Here is a 23,860-nt window from a genome sequence, read left to right on the forward strand (position 1 = left end):
AATGTGCAGGTCAGTCGGTGCTTGATGGAGCAATGTAGGATCTTCTGCTGGATGTGCACATAAGCAGAAAGAGAAGGGAGAGAGAGAGTGAGAGGGTTGATGTTCATGGCCTCCTCCAAGGGAGATTTCTTTCTCGGATAATCCTGCAGTGCAGAGACTGGGTCTTAAATAATCATCTTTGGGGCACTTAAGTCTTTACAACCACTCCTTTTCAAGAATTGTCATTTTTTTTTTGCACAAATGGAGGAGAGGGTACTTAAGTCTTTGCAATCGCATCAAACTTCAATGCTAATTAATGCTGACAAACATGGGGATACGAGACACACATGCTTATATACGTGGTGCTCTTTGGGACCCCCGAACATGAGATGTAGCTAACTCTCCTGTTTGGGGGGGGGGGGGGACATATAACCTGTTTTGCGCTTTAAGTATGGCTTGAAAGTTCAAACAAAACCACTTTGGTTATTGCCATGTGGAATTTTTATTTTATTTATGTCGATTATTGCATAACTGCCAGTCCATGGTGACAGAGCAAATATATAAATTTATGCAAATGGGTCGGATACAGGCCAGATCATAGAATCTGAATCCAAAATGAAAAAACAAATCTGAATTTGAGTCTGATAATATAAACAATATATTTGAGTCTTGAATCTGGATCCAACTCCAGTGAAGTAGGGTTAAATCTAGATTTGTAATATATCTAGTAATATGGGATCGGGTGGATGTGGATATGTAGATTTTTTTTCAAAAAAAATGGTTTTAAAAAAGATAAACAAAGGTTTTAAAATTAGATTTTATGAAAATATGGGTGCTCTGCCTGCAAGTTGATCGTCTTTCTTCTCCAAGTGGGGAGGGATCAGCTCCAACAGGATCGTAACTCCTTAAATCAAATCTTCACATATTTAGGTTGTGTGCACCTTCCAACGAACTCCTTAAAATGAGACACAAGACCCCAGTGGTATGAGACACCACCGAAGCTCGAGAAAAATATGAAAAACACAAACAAAGTGTGACATGTTAGACAAATCCAACATATAACAAATAAGATAAAAAAATGATATTTATCATGAGCTTAAGTAGCCCTTTTAGATGATTTGGGGTATGTGATAATTCTTGTAGAGCTTCCAGAGGGTTAAAGCTATGTGGACTTGGGTCTGGCAGAATGGACCCAGTAAGCTTTAGAGGTTGACTTAGAACTGGGCTAATTGGTTTGGCAAAGTAGGGCCAACATAGGCTCTCAGCACACAGTAGGATCTCCTTTCTTCAATTCTATATGCGAGAATATGAGGGTTAAGCCTCTATTTATAAAGTTTAAGGTGAATCTTGGACTTTAGGTCTTAATTCAGGGTACAATAATAATAGACTTTAGACCTAATGATCCATTTCCATCTGCTACACAACAATTGTGTTTTGATTAGCTGCCTAAACTAGGTGGCAAGCTCTTATTGAGCCAAGCAGTAAGGTTTATCTTAAACTGGGTGGCAAGCTTTTTGGTAATTGAGTATATATATTAGGTTTAAGGCTGATTAGGTGGGCTTGTTTTGGCTTAAATAAGGCTCAATTTTGAGTTTTGATGGTTTTGGTAAGTGAGATGAGCCTTATCTTTTTCTTTTTTTTTTCACGAGCGTCTAAGGTTGAAATGAGCAATTTTCTATCTAACAACAAGTCAAAAAGTTGTTTAACGACAAGTGAGTTTTTTGACGATAAGTCATGGTTTTGAACTCTGTCTAAAAGCAATTCACCTACAAATCAAAAGTTGGGTCAAACAAATAACTCAAATTTTTTGAGACAAAAATGACTCCTACTACACGGGGGAGCTAGCTTTTTTTTTATATAGCTCTTGTCTTTTGAGATACGATTTAGCTTCTCTCTCTCTCTCTTGCTAATAGCATGGGTTAAGGAGTTGGTCACAAAATCCGTATTGTTGGTTTGCATCAACAGATTGAGAGAGAAAAAATTCAAGTTGGCTAGAGGTGTGCGACATGGTTGTCCCCTAGCCCCTATCCTTTTTAATATCGCGGCAGATGGTTTACATCTTCTCATGAAAAGGGCAGAACAAACAGGTTTCTTGGATTCATTGAGCATTCTTGGTTTTATTGGTCACATAATTCAATATGCAGACGATACTTTATTATTTGGTCATGTGAATGTTAATCAAATATCCAGGTTGTGCTTCATTATTAAAGTATTCGCTGTAATTTCAGGCCTTCGCCTGAACGAGAGTAAGTGTGATATGGTCTTACTCAATGCTGACCCTCTTCTCCAATCAGTTGCTTAATCAGTTGCTGCAAGGATATTCAATTGCCCAATATCCGACCTTCCAGTCAATTTTTTGGGTCTTTCGTTGCACTCATTGTAGCCGACGAAAACTTCATCTTGGATGTCTACTATAGAGCGGGTGCAAAGGAAATTGCAGTCTTGGAAGGCCCAATATTTATCTTTTGTGGGACGAGTGAAGCTAATTCGTCATGTTTTAGCCCAATTATCAGAGTTTCGTATGAGCATGTCCATTATACCGACGACAGTATAACGAATGATTAATCGTTTGCTTTCGCACTTCTATTGGTTTGAGAATGTATCTCACAAAAAGTACCCGCTTGTTTCTTGGCAACAGATCGTTCTTCCGAGACAGCGAGACAGTTTGGAGATTCCGGCTCTAAGAAAAAGGAGCATCGTTTTCATCTTGAAGTAGGCTTGGGTAGCTTTCACATCTCAATCTCCTTGGGCTACGTTTGTTAGGCAAAAATATGGTAGTCTACCTGACTCTCTTTTTTCGACGTCCAGTTCAGTGTATCATTCGTCCTTCTGGCTGGAGTGGTGGAGGACACTTCGCTCCTTCAGTGGCAGGGATCTTAGGCCTGTCCATGGCCACTCGTGGCTTCACTGGGCCATGGCGAGCGGAGATAGGTTCTTTATTAAACAAGGTTACCATTCCTTGTTGCCATCTAGGATGGACTAGTTTCCTAGTGATTGTATGTGGGGTAAGGGGCCCATTCCAGGGGCAAAAGCTTTGGCGTAGCTCGTCGCTCTGGATCGTGTTCAAACTCAGATTAACGTCAGGAAATGGGGGATTCAATTTTCTAGCATGTGCGTTCTTTGTGAGAAAGCAGTAGAGGACACGATTCACCTATTTTGGCTTTGCCCGATCGTTCTAGACTTATTTTGTCAAACTTGGGGTGCATCGTCTGTTCAAACTTGTTCGAGTTTCGTTATTCGGGACCTCTTGCTTGATCCCATAATTTTACGAAACAAAAAAAATAGAGATTATTGTGGCGGGTATGGTTGTTTTCAGTGGGTGGTCTGAACTAAAAGAAATGACATCTTCTTCAGGGGCATCAAATTCGATTTCGGAAGGCTTTGCCAACCGGTCATGTCTGATGTGTATCTGGCTCTTAAATTACATAGTAGAGAGGGGGGTCTGATTTGCTTGTACTCTGAATTGTGCACAGTCACCATCGTTGTTTTACTCTTATGTTTCTCTCTCATCAAATATTCCTTTGGATGTATTTTGGTAATGTTGAATGGTGATGCTCTCTCTCTTGCTTTTTTAAGATTTTTGTAGTGAGATGACAGGGATGGCAGTGAAGCAGTGTGAAAGCAGGGGACAAGGTCCAAACCCCTGCCCAGTCTCAAGGTGGTGTTGATTTTAACCTTGATCCTCGGTCCAAACAAGGTGGGTCCGTTTTTCCCCAAGTCCACTGCCATCCCTACCTGAAGAGACATTCCCACTGTACCAGTTGTTATAAGGGATGGCTTCCCCACTATCAAGTGGAAAGTTGTTAAGAGACATAGCTTCCAATTTTTCAAATAATGGAAAATAACGTATAACCACAAAATATAACGGCAACTAAGTATTTTTCTTTTTAAAGCAGACAGCCAGTGAAAATCATATGCAAAATAGTTTTTTTTGGGGTTTTTCTTAATGAAAATTAATCTTAAAAACAGACTAGCTGCAAACTTTCTGGCAACCCTACTTAAAAAGTAGGGCAGGTAACCAATAGGCTTTTTGGTGCCCCAATTGCTGTGGGTCGGGTACCAAAATTTGTCTCATGCCCAGTTTCTCTCGGGCCGACCCGATTAATTTTTGAGCCAGGCCTCTTTCTCTCCTTGTGTGTGCACGCACGTGGGATGGGAAACAAGGGAAGGTTAGAAGCTGAACGTGCTTGACCAGCCAGACTTGGGACCATCGGGTGGGGGTAGGGGGCATGATGCATGAGCAGGAGCGAGAGATACTACCGGCTCCATAGGGTCTATTTCAGTTCATCTTGATTAATGTGTTTTCCTTTATAATTATTTAGTTGGGTATCAGATTTCTATCTTAGATTCATGTTAGAATTAAAATAATAATAAAAATTAAATTTTAGTAATTTTGTATTTATTTAAAAGTAGCCGATTCAAGGGTGAAGCATATCGATTTTCTGCCGATAGGCCGATCCATCATCACTTTGCTGCAAAAAAAAGGAAAAAAAAAAACTCATTCAAATGAGAGAAATTATTTAAAAACACATACAACTATATATTTTAGAAGGAAAAACTTTTGAAAATAGTCATATGCATCTAATTTGATCAGATCTCATGCTGGAGTCATATTGAGTCTTAAATTTGAACCCTTTAGTTCCTGTACCCTAACATGATTTTAAAGCTTTAAATCTCGTATGCACATGCCCATGTTTAACCTCGTTTTTGTAAAAATAAAAAACAAATTAAACCGGCACGTAATATACACCAATTTTTTTTTTGTAACTCATTGTTTAATCCGTTTATTCTTAATCATGTATTAATTCTATTTTAACCATGGTTAGTTAGTATGGTTGACTGCCTATCCCCAACCCCAAGTAAACATGATGAGCTATGTAGGCGCAACATGGTCAATTGAATCCACGAAGAATTGTCTCACCAATTCCGTACCACACCACAACCCCCAAATCCCTGAGAGCGAAAGGTTGGTTTAAAAGAGCTTTTCCCTGACGCTCCTTCCAACTCAAGTGCACGGCCTTGACTTTGAGGAATAGTGGGCCCCCACCACCCCAATTCCAATCATAGCGAATCTAACTTCGTCCTCCAGAACGCCGTACACCTATGCGTATAAGCATTCCCTCACGGCAGATACGAATACGTATCCGGATCTCTCTGTTGAATTCCTCCTCCCTGAATAATTCCTAGCCAGCCCGGCTAGAGAGAGAGAGAGAGAGAGAGAGAGAGAGAGGGTTTGATCCTACCCTGTTGGATTCAAGAGATATTGGAGCTCGTATCGTTTATTTGCTTGTATTCTTGAGGTATGGTTTACCCAATTCTGCTTGTTGGGATCCATGGTTGTCTTCTTCTTGTTTTTTTTGGGTGTTTTTTTTTTTATTGAAGGGGAGATGCCCAACATGGAATCTTCTTCTAGGTTTCCTTATTTTGGTGTTTCTTTATTGGGTTTTTGTGGGGATAGGAAGTTACCCATTGTTTTGTTTGTTGTTTGAATTCATGGTGGGCTGTGGTTTTCTCTGGTTTTTGACGGTAGGATTTTTGACCTAGAGCTTGGTGGTTTTATACGGATGTGAGATCACATGATGGAACGTGTTCTTGTGCTTTGTTTCATGGCTTGTGATTTGGGTTCTTTCGTTTTGGGTGTTTGATTGGTTTGGAAAGGTATTCGCTTGATGGGAATTTGATTTCTGGCTTCTTGGTCTATAGAAGCGAAAATGGTTGCATGTGAAAAGCTCCTTATGAGGATTTCACATCGGCTGTTTTTTCTCTGGTGATTGATTTTCTGTATTCTTGTGGTCAATGGTTGCTCTGTTTGATGCTTTAATCTTGACTTTGTGAATTGGGTTTCTTTTGTTATAGGGCTTGATTAATTGGTTTTTTTCTTATTGAAAAATTGATGGTCAATTAAAAGTTGAGCATTTCTCTTGCGATTTGATCCTTCTGTAGTTTTGTGGTCAATGGAGAATGCTTTAGTTATGTATGGTTCGAGGAATTGGTTTTCTTTCCTTGTAGTTTGGATTTTTTTTTTCAATAATAATACGTATGATGGATGTTTGAGTTAATATCTTCCGATCTTCTTTCTTCATACCTGTGATGGACTTTTGAATTCCTTTCTTGTCATCTTCTTCTTTCTCTGTTTTCTTTTCAACTCCTTTCGTTTATTGCATAATAGAGATCTGAACCTCTCTCTCTCTCTCTCTCTCTCTCTCGTTTCTCCGTTTTTTTTCGTAATGGCTGTAGATGGTTGTTTCTCTTTGTTTTAGTGTTAGGGTTTTGCCATAACAAGAGTCCTTTCTTGCCTATTTTCTTTGAGTTGCTGGAGCGTATCTGACTTTTCCTTTTCTGCCATAATTCACAGGTTATACTTGTTTTTTCTTTCTGTTTATTGTTAAATTGGATTTAAGGAGGAAGGAAAACGCAACCTTCGATGGTGATGTGGGGTTGAGATATTCTGTTATTGGGTCCGCTAGAGGAGCGCTTGATGGGTTTTTTGATTCCATTTTTGCATGTATATAATGGGCATAAGATTGGTAGGACACTGGTTTCCTGGAATTTAGTGTTTCGTGCGGAGGACGTGCTTCCTTCGATGATTTTCTATTTCAAATCATTTGTTGATTAGTTTTGTTCTGCTAATAGAGAGTTAAGGTAACAATGGATGATATCAACTATAGCTCTTGGGTGAGACGGGCAAATTATTCACATACTGTGTGTCACAGATGGGATCCATCTAGGGTTTCATCTGTTCCTTTTTCTCTCAAACCAGATCATAGTTCTGTTTCAACTGTGAAGGGGGTTAACTCTGGCTCAATTGCCCAGCCCTCTAGAAAAACAGAAACTGCACAGAGTTCATCTAAAGCTGAAAATAATTTGGAGAAAGAACAGCAAAATCATGTCCCAACCCGATCAAGAGCATTGTCACCCCTTCCTCAAACTGCACTCCCGGATGAATTTAAGGAAGCCAGGTTGGATCGCAAAAGGTTCTCAACTCCAATTTCAAGAAGAAGAGAGCATGATAAAAGTTTCATCAACAGATTGTTTTCAAGAGATCTGCACAACCATAATTTGACTGATTCAATGCAGATATCTGCTTCATCTAGTAAATTCAATGATAAACCAAAGCTACGAAATGAATGCTCATGGACCAAGTATTTTGATCATGCTGGAGGAAGAGTTACAGCTCTGGAAACAACTGATGAGTGGAAGGTTGACCTTTCAAAATTATTTTTGGGTTTTAGATTTGCTTCTGGAGCTCATAGTAAACTATATTACGGACTTTACAAGGATCAGCCTGTTGCTGTCAAGGTTATCAGACAACCTGATGATGACGAAAATGGAGACATGACTGCTCGGCTGGAGAAACAGTTCAATAGAGAGGTTACTCTTCTCTCTCATCTTCACCACAAAAATGTGATACAGGTAAAGAAGTTACTACTTTTATTTTTTTGAGAGAACATGAGTGATGATGGTACCTGCATTTATTGGGCACTTTTGCTATTTGTTGGTCAAACCTCTATGGGTCGTACCTTTGAAACAGAACTTTCGATGTTTACTGTCTTGTATTACTCTTATTGGAACTTCATGAATTGAATTGGCTGCTGCATGATAGTTCTTATGTTTTGTGAGTTTTGTTTTTGTCCTGCTGGTAGAAGTATTGGAAGAAGACACCAAATGATTTTAAATTGTTGCAAGGGTCTTTGTGCTACACCTCCTACTGTTACTCTTCGGAATTAATTTACTTTTACTTACATGATGCTCTATTATAAAAGACCCCAAAAAAAAGAAATGAAACTGAATACAGCAATAGGATGGATGATACATACAGTTGGGTCTGGAAGCTTGGTCAGAGTTGGAGCTTTGACAAACTTTATGTAAACTGACAAGGACACGAGTCTAGACTCAAAAAACTTAATTCATCAAGTAGGCTTTTTGACCTGAGCAATTCAACCTGATTCATGTTTCTGTTACTTTTTCTTAATTACATAGTAAATGTTGCAGTTCAAGACGATTTCTAAACCTTTTCTGGTAAGTTTTTTTATCCACATATTAGTGATTAGTGATTGATTGCTCTATTTCATAAACATTTGCATCTTATTTTTCAAATGCCTACTTTTCATCAACAGTTGAAACTGTCACTAATTTGGGATCCATTAGTGTCTCTGTTGACCCTCTTGGTTTTACGCCATAATCTGTTTCAGGTAGGAATATGAATGATTGAAATTCATTCTGGTGCGTCCAGGCAGGTCTCAATTACATGCTGTTGACTTTGAACTCCAACCTTGCTCAAATTGGACAATCTCTCTGAGTCACTGATTTCAGTTATAGCATGCAAAGTGATGTTTTAAGTTCCTGTGCTTCCATGTCCTTTATGAGCCAGTATCTTGTTTAAGTGCCAATTTCATGTTGTTTGGTTTCCATTTTAGGCCATAATGCATGATTTTCTCATGAACCTAAAAGCTGTTTGCACGGAATTCAGAAATTTTGTTCTCTAAACTACATGAAATACAGAAACTGGGAAAAGATCATTCTCATGCATTTGTTGAGAATGAATTCATCTTTTTTACACAGTATGGATGCCATGGGTCAAAATGAAACTTTGATTACATGAGGTCAGCTTTCAAATTCAGGAACCAGACAGGCTGTATTTCTGCAATTGTGTTTCTTGTTTGTGGATAATTGTAGTCTTGGTGTTCAGGAGATTCATAAACCACTTATGTGGAATTCATTCTTCTTTTCAGTTGGTAGCAGCATTTAGACAACCACCAGTTTTTGGTGTGATCACCGAATACCTGTCTGGTGGATCTTTAAGGGCATACCTGCACAAACTTGAGCCTCAATGCCTTGGTCTTCAAAAACTGATAGCAATTTCTCTTGATATTGCTCGAGGAATGGAGTACCTGCATTCCCAAGGGGTTATACACAGAGACCTTAAACCTGAGAACATGCTTTTTGATCAAGAGCATCACCTGAAAATTGCAGATTTTGGTATAGCTTGTGAAGAGGCTTATTGTGATGCTCTGACTGAAGATCCAGGAACGTATCGGTGGATGGCACCTGAGATGATCAAGCACAAGCCTTATGGACACAAGGTTGATGTTTATAGCTTCGGTCTTGTTTTGTGGGAAATGGTTGCTGGGACTATTCCGTATGAGGATATGACACCCATTCAGGCAGCGTTTGCAGTGGTGGACAAGGTACGCTGCCATCATCATCTTTGTTATTGTGCTATTAACATGAGCTACATCTTCCGTCTTTTTATCTTCTGGTCTGTTGTCTTCCGACCGCCCCCTAACAAGAAATTGTTTTACTGGTCCAGAATGCAAGGCCTCCTATCTCACCAACTTGCCCTCCCCCACTTCGAGCTTTGATTGAGCAGTGCTGGGCTCTGCTTCCTGAAAAGAGGCCAGAATTCTGGCAGATTGTGAAGGTCTTGGAACAGTTCGAGTCTTCTCTTGCCCGCAACGGCACACTCAACCTGGTCCAGAGCTCTACTTGCCAAGACCACAAGAAACGGCTTGCACATTGGATTTCAAAGCTCAGCTTGGTGAATCCTGACAGTTCCTCAACCCGTAAATAGTTCTTTTATATCGACTTTTTGATACTCGGGTTCGACATTGTCCTTTTATTAACATTTTCTTCACCAGCCCCTGCTTTGTTTCACATAAGCATTCATTGGTGCCCATGTTTGTGCATTATTCCAGCTCATGCAAACATCTGCTTGCATCACTTAATCATTCAGACATGCATTGAGTCTTTTTTTTTAGATAGGCAATAGAGAGAGAGAGAGTCTTAATAATCTAAAATAAAAAACATGCATTTTCATGCCTTTGCTTTCATAATTCGAGCTCTGCATCTTTTTAATCATAATATGGTGAAGTTTTAGTTTTTTTTTTGAAAGGCAAGCTGGGGTTAGTCTGATCCCTACCAGTTATACACAACTATACCATTCGGTTTTGAACCTGCAACATTCCAACATAAGGTGACGTGCTCTACTGCTCCTACCAGACAATCGGAGCCCCCCTGTGGTAGTGAAGTTAGTTGTCTAGAGGATGCCGAATGAGATAGCTGGATGGTTAGGTGGCAGTTCTCGGGTTCTAATCCCATGGACCTATCGAAAGGAAAAAAAAATCAAAATAGAAAATTTTACAGCCAAGGTCTAATTGTTTTTCCTGTGATCATTTTGTTGTGATAAAGTTTGTACCCTGTCCATGCATGTTACGTTCCCAATATAGTATATGATTGCTTTCATTAGTACCGAAGTTTTATTGCCAATATCTACTTGTATGGGCCCTACAAGGGACAAGTTTATTAAGACGCGGGGAGGTGACATGAGCATTCTTTCCGGCAGATACAATGGTGCAAATTTTTTTTTTATGACCCTCACCGAGAACCTGACTGCATGGGCCTGCCCCCCTGCGAGGTAAACCCCGGGTGGGTTCACCGTCATCCAAGCCCATACAAAGCCCACCAGTTAACGGCACCCGCACACCTGGTGGGAGTTGAACCTGGGATGAAGGGTCATCACCTTCAACTCAAGCCCGCTGCCACTCAGGCGACTAGGATGGGTGTACAATGTTGCAATTGTTGATGTCCTTTTTCTGTAAAGAAGGTATTTAGATGTATCTATATAAGGATGAAGATATCCTATTAAACTTTAAAGTGTCAATGATATTTTAGCAATTTGGGTGGGTGATGGATGATTCAATAAATGAATGAACTTGCCTATTAATAGTTTTGTCTAGGCGTGCTTAGTTCATTGGACATATTCAATTATGTTGCCTGGGATTCAGGGCTTTGAACGGGTCGGTTCTAGGTTGGACCCACATGGTTCTGGCTTTTAATATGTCTTGAGCAAGTCAGGAATGTATCCAACAAGACCCATCATGATTGGAAATCAGTGCTGCTCTGGTCCAAGCCTATAGGGCCCGGGTCGATTAACACACGGATTCGATCTCATCAAGTCATATGTGCAACAAGAAAAAGGTCGGATCTGATCAGGTCCAACATATAGACAGCCCTGTATTTGGTTGATGTGGCTTGTCTGAAATAGTTATTTGGTAGCAACAGGTCATTATGTTCTTGTCTATGTGCCTTCCTCAATATGCTCTTGGCTTCTGTCTAGTAAGTGAGATACATAGAACCAATGAGGGCTCTGCTTGTTTGGTAGGAGCTGTTAGTGCACGTTACCTTGTGTTGGGATGTTGCAAGTTCAAAACCCAATGGTACATTGTATAACTGGTATTGGTCTGCCTAACCCCAGCTTGGCTATAAAAAAAAATTAAGATACATAGAAGCCTCTCTGTGAGTGGACCCACACAAAATTGTATCTTGATTGTTACCTGTGTCCATCACTCATTCCAGATTGACGGCCCATGTCCTTTAATGAATTATCATCCCCATTGTGGTTGCATGATCTTTTATGCCTTGACTCAATGGGGGGTGTTCATACAGGAGAAATCACACACACTGTAGCAAGTTAAGGTATTTCATGCATACGCAGCTCCCACATTTAAAATGCAAATTGCACGCATGAGAGAGAGAGAGAGAGAGAGAGTTCTTTTTATGAAATTTACATGTGAATGGATTCGGTGACACAAACGCTAGCTTAGGCAAGGTACCCAAAATTGACACCGGGTCACTTGCAGCATGCCGTCTATAGGTTTTATATATGGGCGGCTTCAGAGCTCACATTGTTTTTTTTTTTAAATAAAAATAATTTCATTCAATTTCAGGAGTAAAGAAGCATACAGGAATATATGGGAGTGATGAGATATCGCCCACCACCAGGTATAGAGCAACAGTTTAAATCCAGGGGAGCCTAAAAATCAGAACACAGAAAAAACAGAACAGTATAATATAGTTGTAACACTCTGATCCGGGTTTGTAGGTATTACTTCCTAAATGGAAGAGTACAAAGTATATGCAGAGGAACCATGACATAATTATTGTTTTTGACTTAAAACATCGCAAGCCTCATCGACTACATCATTCATAACAAAAACACCAACTTAACATAAGGTTTAATAAAATAAAAATAGTAAATAAAAATCTCTGCTTGGTTTTTCAGCCGTCCATGAACACCTGCTGACAAATGCGGCCACGTCCGAGCTCAAGTCTTGCTTCGAACAGTGCTCTTGGAACCTACAATTATAATTATTAAAAAGGGATGAGTCTACAACTATGTAAGAAACAATTATAAGAAGTTCAAAACTATGTAAGAAACAATTATAAGAAGTTCAAAACTCTGACTTACAATTGTAGTAAGATTTAAACCCCTAGTTTCAGTTTAGTTATTCATTACATAATACAAAAGTTTGTTTATTTTAAATTCTCTCATTAACCTTCTTAAAACTCATAAATTAGCATCCACTCAATACTAACTATATACTAGATTGACTATACAGATAATAGCCTAGTATGGGAGTAGCAACCCGTATAGAATACCTTAATTTTATGGTGTTGGCCAAACTATGAGCCACTTTTTGGTGTGATCTACAGGTCACAAGGCATTGTAGTGAAAAAACCCACTGGTAGCTAGCCGAGAATCAGTCTCTGTGAAACTATACCTACTTTAAGGTTTATGGTTCATGCTACATCCTTGTTTACCTAGAGTCCCAAATGACTATGCAAAACATAACCCCTAGGATACATTATGCAACTAACTCAACTTCATTTTCTCTATATCTCAAACAAGTTTCTCAATGTCTTTCTAGGGTTCTCATATTCACAAAAATCTAAGTATGCAAAAGATGTAATGTCTCTACATTAATAAATCACTAGTGGCCCACATTTATAGCAACTCTTACTCTGACAACTATCATGTAGCCCTTTTCATCCATCGCCTGTTCTGAAATTTATGGGGTTGAGTCTAGCATGCTAAGATCATTCAAATTATAATAATATAATTGAAAGAAGGGACTCAAGAACATTACTCAAATACTCAAATATGTTCATGTGCATGTAGTTCTATATTCTCAAGAAGCATAGATTATGGATTTCTGTCTAAAATCACACAATTTTTTAACATGCATAAAAAACTCAAGGATACATGAAATCTTTTTCTGCATTGTAGCTAACTCATATGTGACCATTCTATCTTTCAAGAATGCATAAATATAACTTTTTAGAATACAACTACATCATATGCCAGTTACAACTATGTTCTATGCAAGCTATCTCGTACAAGTAACAAACATATTGTTTATTATTAACTAAACAAACTTATAATATTCCTTACTCATAACAGAAGCACTGCACTCTCAATCTGATGTTGTGTCTCTCGTAGTAGTCGCATTTGTTCATTACACAAAGATTTACTTATTATTACATATACATTTCATATATTTTATAAAATTACCAAACTATCTGTCCCGAACCGGGTATGTCAGACCTCATTTTTTGTGCTGAGTGTTTAGTCATAAAAATAGAACAAACAAATTCCTCTCCGCATCTCGATTCTAATACACCAAACCTCACCTAATTTCAAGTTTGGGGTGTGAAGTTATGACAGTTTTACGGACCACATGTTACAAGGGTAATTTGGTCCTTTTATTGACTGTGCATTTGACCTAACTCGGTCTAGGTCAGAACTGGGCTTGGTCTGAGTTTAGTCTAGAATTGACTGACTAGGGCCAAGTTTGGCTAATACAAGACTCGATCTTTTATATATATATATATATATATATATATATATATATATATATATATATATATATATATATATATATATATATAGATAGATAGATATATAGAGAGAGTAATGCGCTCTTTCTGCTCACCTTCTCGTTCTGCCTACTCAAAAATCATCATTTTTGATATTTTTTCTCATATCTAACACCATAGATGTGATCTCTAGGTTTTGTTTAGTGGGAACCAACTTTTGGATCATCAGAATCTTACCTGTATAAGGGTTTTTTCAGTTATCCAAAATCAATTGCTATTAAGGTACTAGTTTTTTTCAGCTCATAAAAACATGTTTTTTCGTCGAAAAAACATGATACAAGAGTCAATTCCCACTAAATCAGTTTAGATCTATCATAAAACACTGCAAAACTATGGGGCAGAATGACGCAAAACAAGAAATGGGACCTAATATGTTCAATTCTCACATATATATACATATTTATATAAGGTTCACCCAACTAGGCCGGGGCTCTCACCGAGACCATGTGGGTTAGGTTTTGGAAACAACCCAATATGACTCTCAACCTCTCTCTCTCTTCCTTGACCCAACTAACTTGGTTTTGGTTCGGTCCGAACCAAGTGGGTTGAACCCACTTCTCTCATTCTCTCTCTTATTCACTTTCTTATTTTTTTCTCTAGTTTCACTGAACCCAATCCACACCTAGCTTGGCCTGGGTTTAGTCCAAACTGAAGCTGCAGGGGTTCATTTCAAGCTTTACATTGGGGATGTCTTATATAAGCTTGACTTATTTTTAATATAAAAACCCGAAGGGTGCATTTGTTGTTCTGATATCAAACTCAAAAATTGAGATTTAGATATTTGAGATACGTATATCTCCGGGTCTGACCCACCCCCACGTGTCTCTATTGAAAATGTTTGGAAAATGTGGTAGGACAAGATTTAAAAAACAACTCATAAACTTTATGAAAACCAAATATTACAAAGAATATTTTTAATCGAGTATGATATAACCACATGATTGCAATTAAGTATGAAATTTTATCATTTTGTTTTATGAGAAACAATGACATTTTTTTTATTTGAAATAATCAGAGTAATGGGATTAACTATACACTTCTATACACAATCTATATGACATGTTAATTTAAATATGTAAATGAAATCTCTATGACCAAATCAATGTTATAAATTAGTATATATAATCATAAATAATCAATTGAAATATTTAAGCTTATCTAAATGAATCAAATTTCAAATAATAGGTACTTGCAAATAGAAACAAACATGTAATCATAATCAACAATCATATATATGATTCTAGTTAAGATAAGAAATAAGATCAAGTTTATTTAAATAAGCAACCAAATCTACCAAAAAAGAACTCATTTGATTGTCATGCAATTTTGAGCATGAGAAAGGAGGAATTTACTTTTAGCTTAAAATACAGAGTTTAGAAAATTGAATAAGCTTTTCAATGCATTAAAACCACTAAATTCTGATATATAGTTGTGAAGTTATGGCTTCCAAAAGCTGACTATATCAAGTGTTACCCGATTTGGGGTATGATTTGACCCATACATATGCAGAGGATCCAAGCACGAATTTAAATAAATAATGTGCATAAATCAATAATGGCATTAATAAATAGAAAAAAGTGTATCTTTTACCAACCAAAGTTTCCAAAATCATGTTGATTAAAAAAGAAAAAGAAAAAACAAGACACAATGCTACATCAACTTAGTGTAACTTGATCCACCATCAAAATAAAATTAAGCTCAAGATTTTGTACCCACTCTATGTTTAAGAGCACACCGAATGGGGGCAGACCTAGGTTTTCCACATGGCACAAGGTTGCCTAGAAGGATTTCAGTGCTCCTCCATAGGGTGAGACCCTATATTTATAGAGTATGAGACTCCAATCTTTTACTAAGAAAAAAAAGTCACAGTTAATGCCAGCCTTCAACGATACTTTCTTAATTGAAAAAGTCATCTCTCATTAAGTAATGCTTTTAATTAAAATAAGATTATAAAAGTTGTAGAGATTTTAAGAATACAAAAGATGTTAACAAAGATAATAATTACAAAATATTCCCAAAACAATATTTACAAAAAAACTTGTTTGGCAAATCACGAGTTTGACTCAATATATGCATATTTACTAGTATACTAACTTGTACCACATTGAAAGATAAACTAGAGGTCTGGCCTTAATACAATACTCACCCAGTACATATACATACACTACCAATATAGGATACACTGATTGTCTAAAATGAAAGTTCATGTATCCAATCATATCTCAAAGACTTTTAACGAGTGTAATTATTAAACATTGTCTCTCAAAAGAGCTACTTTCCCATGCACATGTCAAATTGCCTAGCTGGTAGAGAGAAAATGCCAGGTCTATTGCAAGGATGTGTGCCACATGTTTCACGATCTCTGTCGGGTCCTTGAGTGATTTTCTTATACTAACATCGTCAGTAGGTTTATCTCTTGAAGGTCTCATATTCAGGTGACCCTACTATAGAAAAAGAATAAGATACATTGCATCACTAACTCTCTTGCTTAAATCCCTAACATGATTTCTGAGACATCAAAAATAGTGTATCCAAAGATTTGAGGTTGGGTTTTTTGTCGTGTCCAAATTGACACAATTTATATAAGTTTTCAGATGAGCTCATTCTGCAACTAAAATTGGATCTTGCATAAATTATACTTGCATGCAATACTAGAATAACAATTTATTAACATAATCATGATATATTTGAATAACCATAGATTTCATCAAAAGTTATACAAGGCCATAAAAAATATCTAACTGAAAAATGAATCTCAGATCCTTATTTTGGAATGTATCTAGATTCATCATTTGTTTTACCTCGCATCTCAGTGTGAGATTGTTGTCAGATTCAATACATGTATTTGGGATTTGAGGTATTAAAATACAAGATTGTCTTGGTTGTCTCACCCATGCTATCAAAGCCCATCCAGAGAGATCTTGATAAACTTTTAAAGCTTTCATTGAGATAAAAAGGGAAATAGCTCTTAATTCCATTATATAATATTTCTATTGCATGGTCAAAGTCCATATATAAATCATGGAATAGTTTCTTATATGGGAGTGGAGATGGAAGGAACTCTTTCCTCATTAATAGGGATGTAAAGGGGTTGGACTCATGTTAGATGTAGCCAATACCAAGTCCGACTAATCGGACTTGGATTTATATTCAAATTCGGATGGACAAAAGCTAATATTGAATCTAAAAAATATATATCCATCCAAAATTTGTGAAATCCATTTCATATCTACAATCGCGAATGACCCACTTTTTAAGACATTTTTACCCTTCACACTAGCAAACCTTCTGAAGTTTGCGGACCTCCTTAAGGACCATTTACTTAAAGGAGCTTTGCATGGATAGCTTGCGAATGTCACCACAGATAGATCTCCTTGGAAATTAGTTACTTAAATGAGATTCGCATCGTAGCTCTCAAATGTCGTCTATATATACACATGCGAATGTCACCACACATTTGCGAACCTCCTTGGTGAACAGTTACTTAAAGATAGGGTTGGGCAACTGGCCTGGCAGCCCGATGGGCCAAGACGACCCGGCATGCCATGGGCCGGGTTTGGGTCATGATTTTAGGCCCAGGCTATTAGGTACCAGAATGAAACTTGACCCGTTATATACGTGGGTCGGGCTCGAGCCGCCCCAATGAGCCTGAGTTACTTATTAATTTTTTTAATAACATAATTTTTTTAAAAATTAACTATTACATAGTAACTTCGATAACTATTATTATTTACCTAATCAATTGCATGAAAACTTGCTATTTGTTAATTATTACTATGTACTTAATTAGTTGCATGAGAACTTGATATTCTCTCGTTAACCCAGAATTTCAATCAAGCATTTATGCATTTTAAGATTGGGTCAGACCGGGCTAAGCTGGACCCGGCCTGCTTCACATTGGCTCGTTGGGCCAATGGGCCAGGCAATGGGCTTCACTTCAAACTCGAGACCGTTAAGAACTCGGCCCAGTCCATTAGCGGGCCGGGCTGAGCCAGACCCGACCCGCTTCATATTGGCCCATTGAGCCAATGGGCTTCACTTCAAACCCGAGCCCATTAAGAACCGGTCGGCCCGGTCTATTAGCAGGCCGGGCTGACCCGATGCTCACCCCTACTTAAAGGAGATTCTCATGCTAGCTCACAAATGTCATACTATATATACGTGAATATCACCACACATTTACGGACAAATTTTTTTTTTGAAAGTCAAGCTGGGGTTTGGCAGACCCCTACCAGTTTCATTGACTGTAAAAAGAATTACACTATTGTAAATCTTTTTCAGAAGGGAACCAATCAGGGGGGGTGATCCATGATTTTTGGAGACCCTCTTTCGCTAGTTTAACTAACATTCTAGCTATACAATTAGAGTTAGAAAATGGTTTACATGTATTTACTCTATCAAAATTGTACAAAAGGCTGCATGGGAACGTTGCAGCTGGTATATCTTCCTTCCTAAAACCTGTTAATGCTGGCTGTTAAATCTACACGTCCAGATTCCATTAGGACTTCTGATCCAGGCTTAACCATTTGTAGTATAGCTGGTCAACCTTCCCACTCTTTGTCAGCACTCTCGCCCTGTCAAGAAAAGCACCCTGCAAACAAGAAGTGTCCTGTATGTGTTGGAATTGTGTAGCCAAAGTGCCACTTAACGTGATATATACTACATATACTGACTTGTACCCAGCCCTGAGTAGGGGGCATCCATCTTTCCATCCATCTCCACCTAACCGCAACTGAGTTTTCTGAGTCCTTCAGCAGAATTAGCACGTTCTCCCTAATCGTGTGGAGACCTTCTCTCTTGAATGCTGATGGCGAGTTCTCCTTATCCTCAAAGATACACTTGTTCCTCCATTTCCATATGAACCAAATGAGGATCTGAAAAGCTCTTTGCCAGCTCCATTTTATACCTTTATCATCAATTTTTGACTGCAAACCAGGATGCAACATCATTCAAAAGATTCCCTGTAGGGAACCATTTCACTCCATACAGAATTGCCATCCATTTCCACAGCTCTTTGACCATAGAACAACCTGTAAAGAGGTGATTAACCTCTTCACCTGCATTATTACATACACTGACCAAAAAATTTCCTTTCTTACGTAGGTTTTCTTGTGTGGGCAGTCTGTCTCAAGGTTGCCAAATTAGGAAGCGAAAGCAGGAAAACTATACAGGAAGTAGAAGAGAGAAGCAAGACATTTTGAAATTTATAGGAAGCCGGAAGCAAAGTATCAATTTGAAAGCAAAATATAAATAAAAAAATGAAGCAATATGGTAACTGAATAGGTATCGAACAAAAAGCAAATAAAACCTAAAATAAATTTGATTATTTTATTATTTCATGATTTTTTAGTAAGAGTTAAACTTTTGTTAAAATCTAACAATGATGGTTACCAATTTACTGAAAGTCTATTAGAAGTGAGCGAAAGCGTGAGAGAAAATATATGAAAAACATGAAAAAAATGTGATAAAAGCATATAGGAAACATATACCATTTGTGTTGGAAGCATAGAAGAAGCGTGGGGGAATCGAGATTCTCATGAAGTTTCAAAAGCGAAGAGTATCGTACTTTTGAAGCGAGTTTCCGGGAAGGGCGCTTCCCACCTACCTAAAAAGCTTCCAGTAACTCTGGTCTGTCTTCCAATGCCCAACTAAGTGTCAGCGCAGCACATGGAAAACCTTTTTTGATCCATACAAATCTATATATCTGCTTCCTCTGCTCCTTCAATCCGATCATCTCCCATGCTGATTTAAGAGAGAAGCCATGCTTCCCAGTCCATGTGAGGCAATCAGGGGATCCTTGACACCATTTCTGCTCTTCAACTGCTTCTTTAATACTGTTTGGGACGTTAAGGGCTGACTCCAAATATATACATTCTGGGAATCTTCCGTTGTCTATTTGATCTTTAACTGTCACCCCCTCAAGGTTGTGTACATTACCTGTTTAGTGTTAACAGGAAGAAGATTAATTAATGAACCACTGATACACCATGAATAGAACCAAAATTCGATTGTTTCACCTCCCCCAACTTTCCATCTTGCATAAGGTAATATAGCTTTAGCTCCAACTTTAACACCTTGCCAGCCCAATGATCCTTTTCTTAAGTGAGACGGCACCCATAATGACTCATTTTTCAGGTATTTCTCTTTTATCAATTGAACCCAAGGTGAGTACACACAGTTTGCAACCTTCCATGCAGCCTTCGCCAGGAAGGCACTATTCATTTCTTTAATACTCCTTAAGCCCCGCCTTCCTCCTTTGGTTAGCACACACGGTTCCAAACTTAGTAAGGAAGGTGATTTTCCATGATTCCCTTTTTGCTATAAAAAGTTGAGGATCATATTTTCTATTGATCTAAGGACACTAGATGGAAGTAGAAAAATGCCCATCCAGTAGACAGGGAACGAAAGCAACATTGGCTTTATGGGAACTATCCTAGCTGCCAATAAAAGGGCTTTTTCATTTCATTTCTCTATTCTGGATTTGAATTTTGTAATCAAAGGGTTGTTGGCGTTTCCAGCATCAACATACATAGAAAGCATACCTGGAAGTGTATCTACTGATGCCACAGAGTGTGCGTGCGGGTGTTCGGCGTTCTCCTCATCCGGTCGATGCCCACGATGAGTCCAGGCCTTAGGTCGACGATGAGCAGGACCCTATACCACGTCATCTTTATGTGAAATTTGGGTAGACTTGCAGCGAAACTCTCATCATCTTCGTAGCAGTCAACCCCCTTATATAATGGGGAAAGAGGCAGTTGCGTACGTAACTGCCACCCACTATTTCCCCATTATGTGGTTCACTAATGTGGCCCACTAATGGTGTCAAACTAGGTCACTTAAATGGGTTGGACCCAGATCCGTTATGTCCAACATTCTCCCACTTGACCCATTGACACCAAAAGTGCACTAAATCGAGGTTTATACTGCTATCTTGATTTAATTCTTCACGTGGGTTCACATGCTACCCTTTATCACAATGATGAATCATATGAGTCATAAACACTCCTTTATGAAATGTCATATTCTCATGTACTGTACTATAATTCGCCTTCAATGCTTAAGCATGTTTAAATTACCTTTATAAATAGGTTGGTCTCTTACCTATTCTTCTTTTTGGTCCTTTAATATTGTTATTCTGTTATTCTCTCTAACCCATATGAGAGATCTTTTATGCAAAATCAACAATTTACAAAGCCATAGAGAATCAAATGAGATCACATAATGTATTGTCATACATAAGAAGGAATCAAAATGACTCATCCCCTTTACATGTTGGGAATACAATCCCGGTGCTAGCCCTTTAGTAAGAGGATCCAAAGTCATTTCCTTCATCCCCAATTGTATCAGTACATACCAGATGATTCTCAATCCTTTCATTAACAACAAAGTATTTTAACTCTATGTGTCGACACGAGATTGAGCTCTTGTTGTTATTTGAAAAGGACACAACTACTTCATTATCACAAAAGATCTCTAGTGATCTCTCAATAGAGTCCACAATACCAAGACCTATAATGAAGTTTCTTATCCAAATAGCCTGAGATAAAACATCGTATAAAATCAATAATTTTTGTCCCAATGGATTTCAGAAATTCCTTCACTGTCTTGCAGTGATAGATAATACCTCAAATAATCTGAGCCACTCAAGATTGCAAAAGCAACATGCTAAGATTATTCGAATACTCCCACGTCTCATGGACATCATTTTGAGCGCTCCCACTTCTCATAGGCAACCTTCAAAATAGTTGTTATATTCTCCATATGAGTGGGAGATAAATGACTCTATACGAGATTCATATTAAAAAAGTAAATATGAGACCCCTTATTATTCACCTTTTCTAAGACAAACATAGTTGAGTCATTATCGTTCCACTTTGATGAAAAAGACAATATTGATAGTTGCTTTGTTTCTTCAATTCTCAAGGAATTGACTTCAGTTGGTGAAACTAGCAGATCATGTAACCAGAGACAATTCAGTACTATACCTTTGGGTATAAACGTGCTTTATGGATTGGAATACACATCTACTATAACACTTTGTGTGAATTTGGAACACAACAACCTACCTTTAGGTAGAATTATTATTTCATAAACTCACACACAATCATAATAACGAATCTTAATATGGTCTAAAGAATTCTTAATCAATACGACTCAGATCACTTTGGTGATAACATAAATCGGTCAATCAAGATTTTTTAGCAAAAAATTATTTGTATTATGGAGCATGCCCATGAACATATATTTTAATGCTTGTATATTCATGACAAAATATACTTTATATCAAAAAATACAAGTTTATGCTTTAATTTATATGCATAAACTAATTTTGATAATAAAATGTCATGAATTTAGTCATAATTCATGCTTAATGTTTAAAACCATCATGCATGACTTAACCAACATGAAACACATAAATTAATATGCATAAGTCATGCTTTCTATATAATAAACACTTTATAAAGCATGAAAAATAACTAAAACAAGCTCATATGGGTAAAACCTGGAGTCTTCAAGCAGGAACCGATTTTATATGACCCTGAACAGGTCTGAAATAGCCCTGATCCGTTATAAGTCAGGTTTGACCCGGATCCAGTTTGAATTGGTTCTGACACTTTCTATGTATGTTGATGCCAGAAATGCCAACATTGGGTTATGGGCTCATAATGAGCCTAGGCCTTAGGTCGACGGTGAGCAAAACCCTATACCACGTCATCTTTATGTGGAATTTGGGTAGACTTGCAGTGAAACTCTCATCATCTTCGTAGCAGCCAACCCCCATATAATGAGGGAAAGTGGCAGTTATGTACGTAACTGCCACCCACTATTTCCCCATTATGTGGTCCACTAATGTGTCCCACTAATGGTGTCAAACAGGGTCACCCAAATGGGTTGGACCCAAATCTGTTATGTCCAACAAGGGTCACATAACTCTTTTTTCATACACCATTTAAAAATTGGCACACCTGAATAGTTGAGAGGGAGTTTTTTGATTGCCATCCACTCCAGCTTGCTATCAAAGAGATTCTAAAAGGGGATTCCCATGGTAGGTCATGAATGTAGTAATATATATATGTGTGTGTGAATGTCGTTATACATTTGTAGACCTTTACAGTTAGTTACTAAAAAGATATTTGCATAGTAACTCATGAATGTCATACTATATATATGTGTGTGTGTGCGTGTGTGTGTGTGTGTGTGTGTGGGTGTGTGTGTGTGAATGTTGTCATACATTTGCGGACCTCCTTGACGATTAGTTACTTAAAGGAGATTCACATGGTAGCTCATGAATGTCGTACAATAATTGCAAACTTTTTTGGGAAGCTCCTTTAAATAGCTAATTCTCAATTAGGTTCACAAACCTCAAGAGGTTCACTAGTCCGAAGGGTAAAAATGTTCTAAAAAAGTGAGGCATTCGCGATTGTGGACATAAATTTTTTTGCAAATTGTGAGGTATTTTAGAAAATGTGTCATTCTTATAAGGGCAAACTTTTTGTATTCTTTTATTATATGTTTTTATGATTGCTAGACAATTGCTCCGTCCATATGGCCAGGCCCTATAAGATAACTCAAATGGTAAAAAAGTTAACATAAAAAATATTTATCAAGATTGAATCATAAACATATTGACTATTTTAAAACATTATAATTATTTTTTTGTATTTCTCTACTAAATGTAAAGAGAATAATAATCCACAACCTTATGTGATGCAGAATGAAGAAGATTCACATGCCATGACATCCAACCACAACCAGAACATAGAGGAAGATTAACAGAGAGAGAACAATAGAGCATAAAATCTCTGAATATGACAAGAGAAGAAAAGGCCCATCAAGATTAATGACTGAAGGCAAAACAATGGATCATCTATCTAGAAATAATCACATATAATATGTATTTTTAATCTTGTGAACATATCTCTGTCTATGGTTGGAAGCCACTTCCCTATTTGGATGATGTTAAATAGTCAAAGGCCTTGACAATTATGCATGAAAGTGGCTATGTTCCCTTGTGACTTACATTGTAAAGTTGCATCTAGAGTCTATTTTGCTTTCGTTGAGTCTGATATAAGTTGCCTAGTTCAGGTTAATCAATACCACGAAGGGGCAGCCCGTATACTTGAACTGTAAGAGGCCTACGGGCTAAATTGTGAATTAATCAAAT

General features: G+C 37.8%; 1 protein-coding gene across 1 annotated transcript; it reads left to right on the top strand.

The window, feature by feature from the left end:
* The first annotated feature begins 5,140 nt into the window (after nt 1–5,140).
* LOC149843477 (serine/threonine/tyrosine-protein kinase HT1-like) lies at nt 5,141–9,616 on the top strand. The gene is made up of 4 exons (XM_089999836.1): nt 5,141–5,279; nt 6,335–7,392; nt 8,712–9,167; nt 9,290–9,616. Exons 2-4 carry the CDS (start codon nt 6,628–6,630, stop codon nt 9,548–9,550), a joined length of 1,482 nt encoding a protein of 493 aa, XP_089855962.1. The 5' UTR covers nt 5,141–5,279; nt 6,335–6,627; the 3' UTR covers nt 9,551–9,616.
* The last annotated feature ends 14,244 nt before the right edge of the window (nt 9,617–23,860 follow it).

This window comes from Nuphar pumila, chromosome 3, assembly GCF_984573655.1.
Source record: "Nuphar pumila chromosome 3, dmNupPumi1.hap1.1, whole genome shotgun sequence".
In the NCBI taxonomy this organism is placed as follows: Eukaryota; Viridiplantae; Streptophyta; class Magnoliopsida; order Nymphaeales; family Nymphaeaceae; genus Nuphar; species Nuphar pumila.

Coding starts and splice junctions, on each gene's coding strand:
- LOC149843477 (XM_089999836.1), top strand. CDS start 6,628: ATGGATGATATCAACTATAGCTCTTGGGTGAGACGGGCAAATTATTCA. Junction 7,393..8,711: donor ACCACAAAAATGTGATACAG/GTAAAGAAGTTA, acceptor TCTTCTTTTCAG/TTGGTAGCAGCATTTAGACA. Junction 9,168..9,289: donor CGTTTGCAGTGGTGGACAAG/GTACGCTGCCAT, acceptor TTACTGGTCCAG/AATGCAAGGCCTCCTATCTC.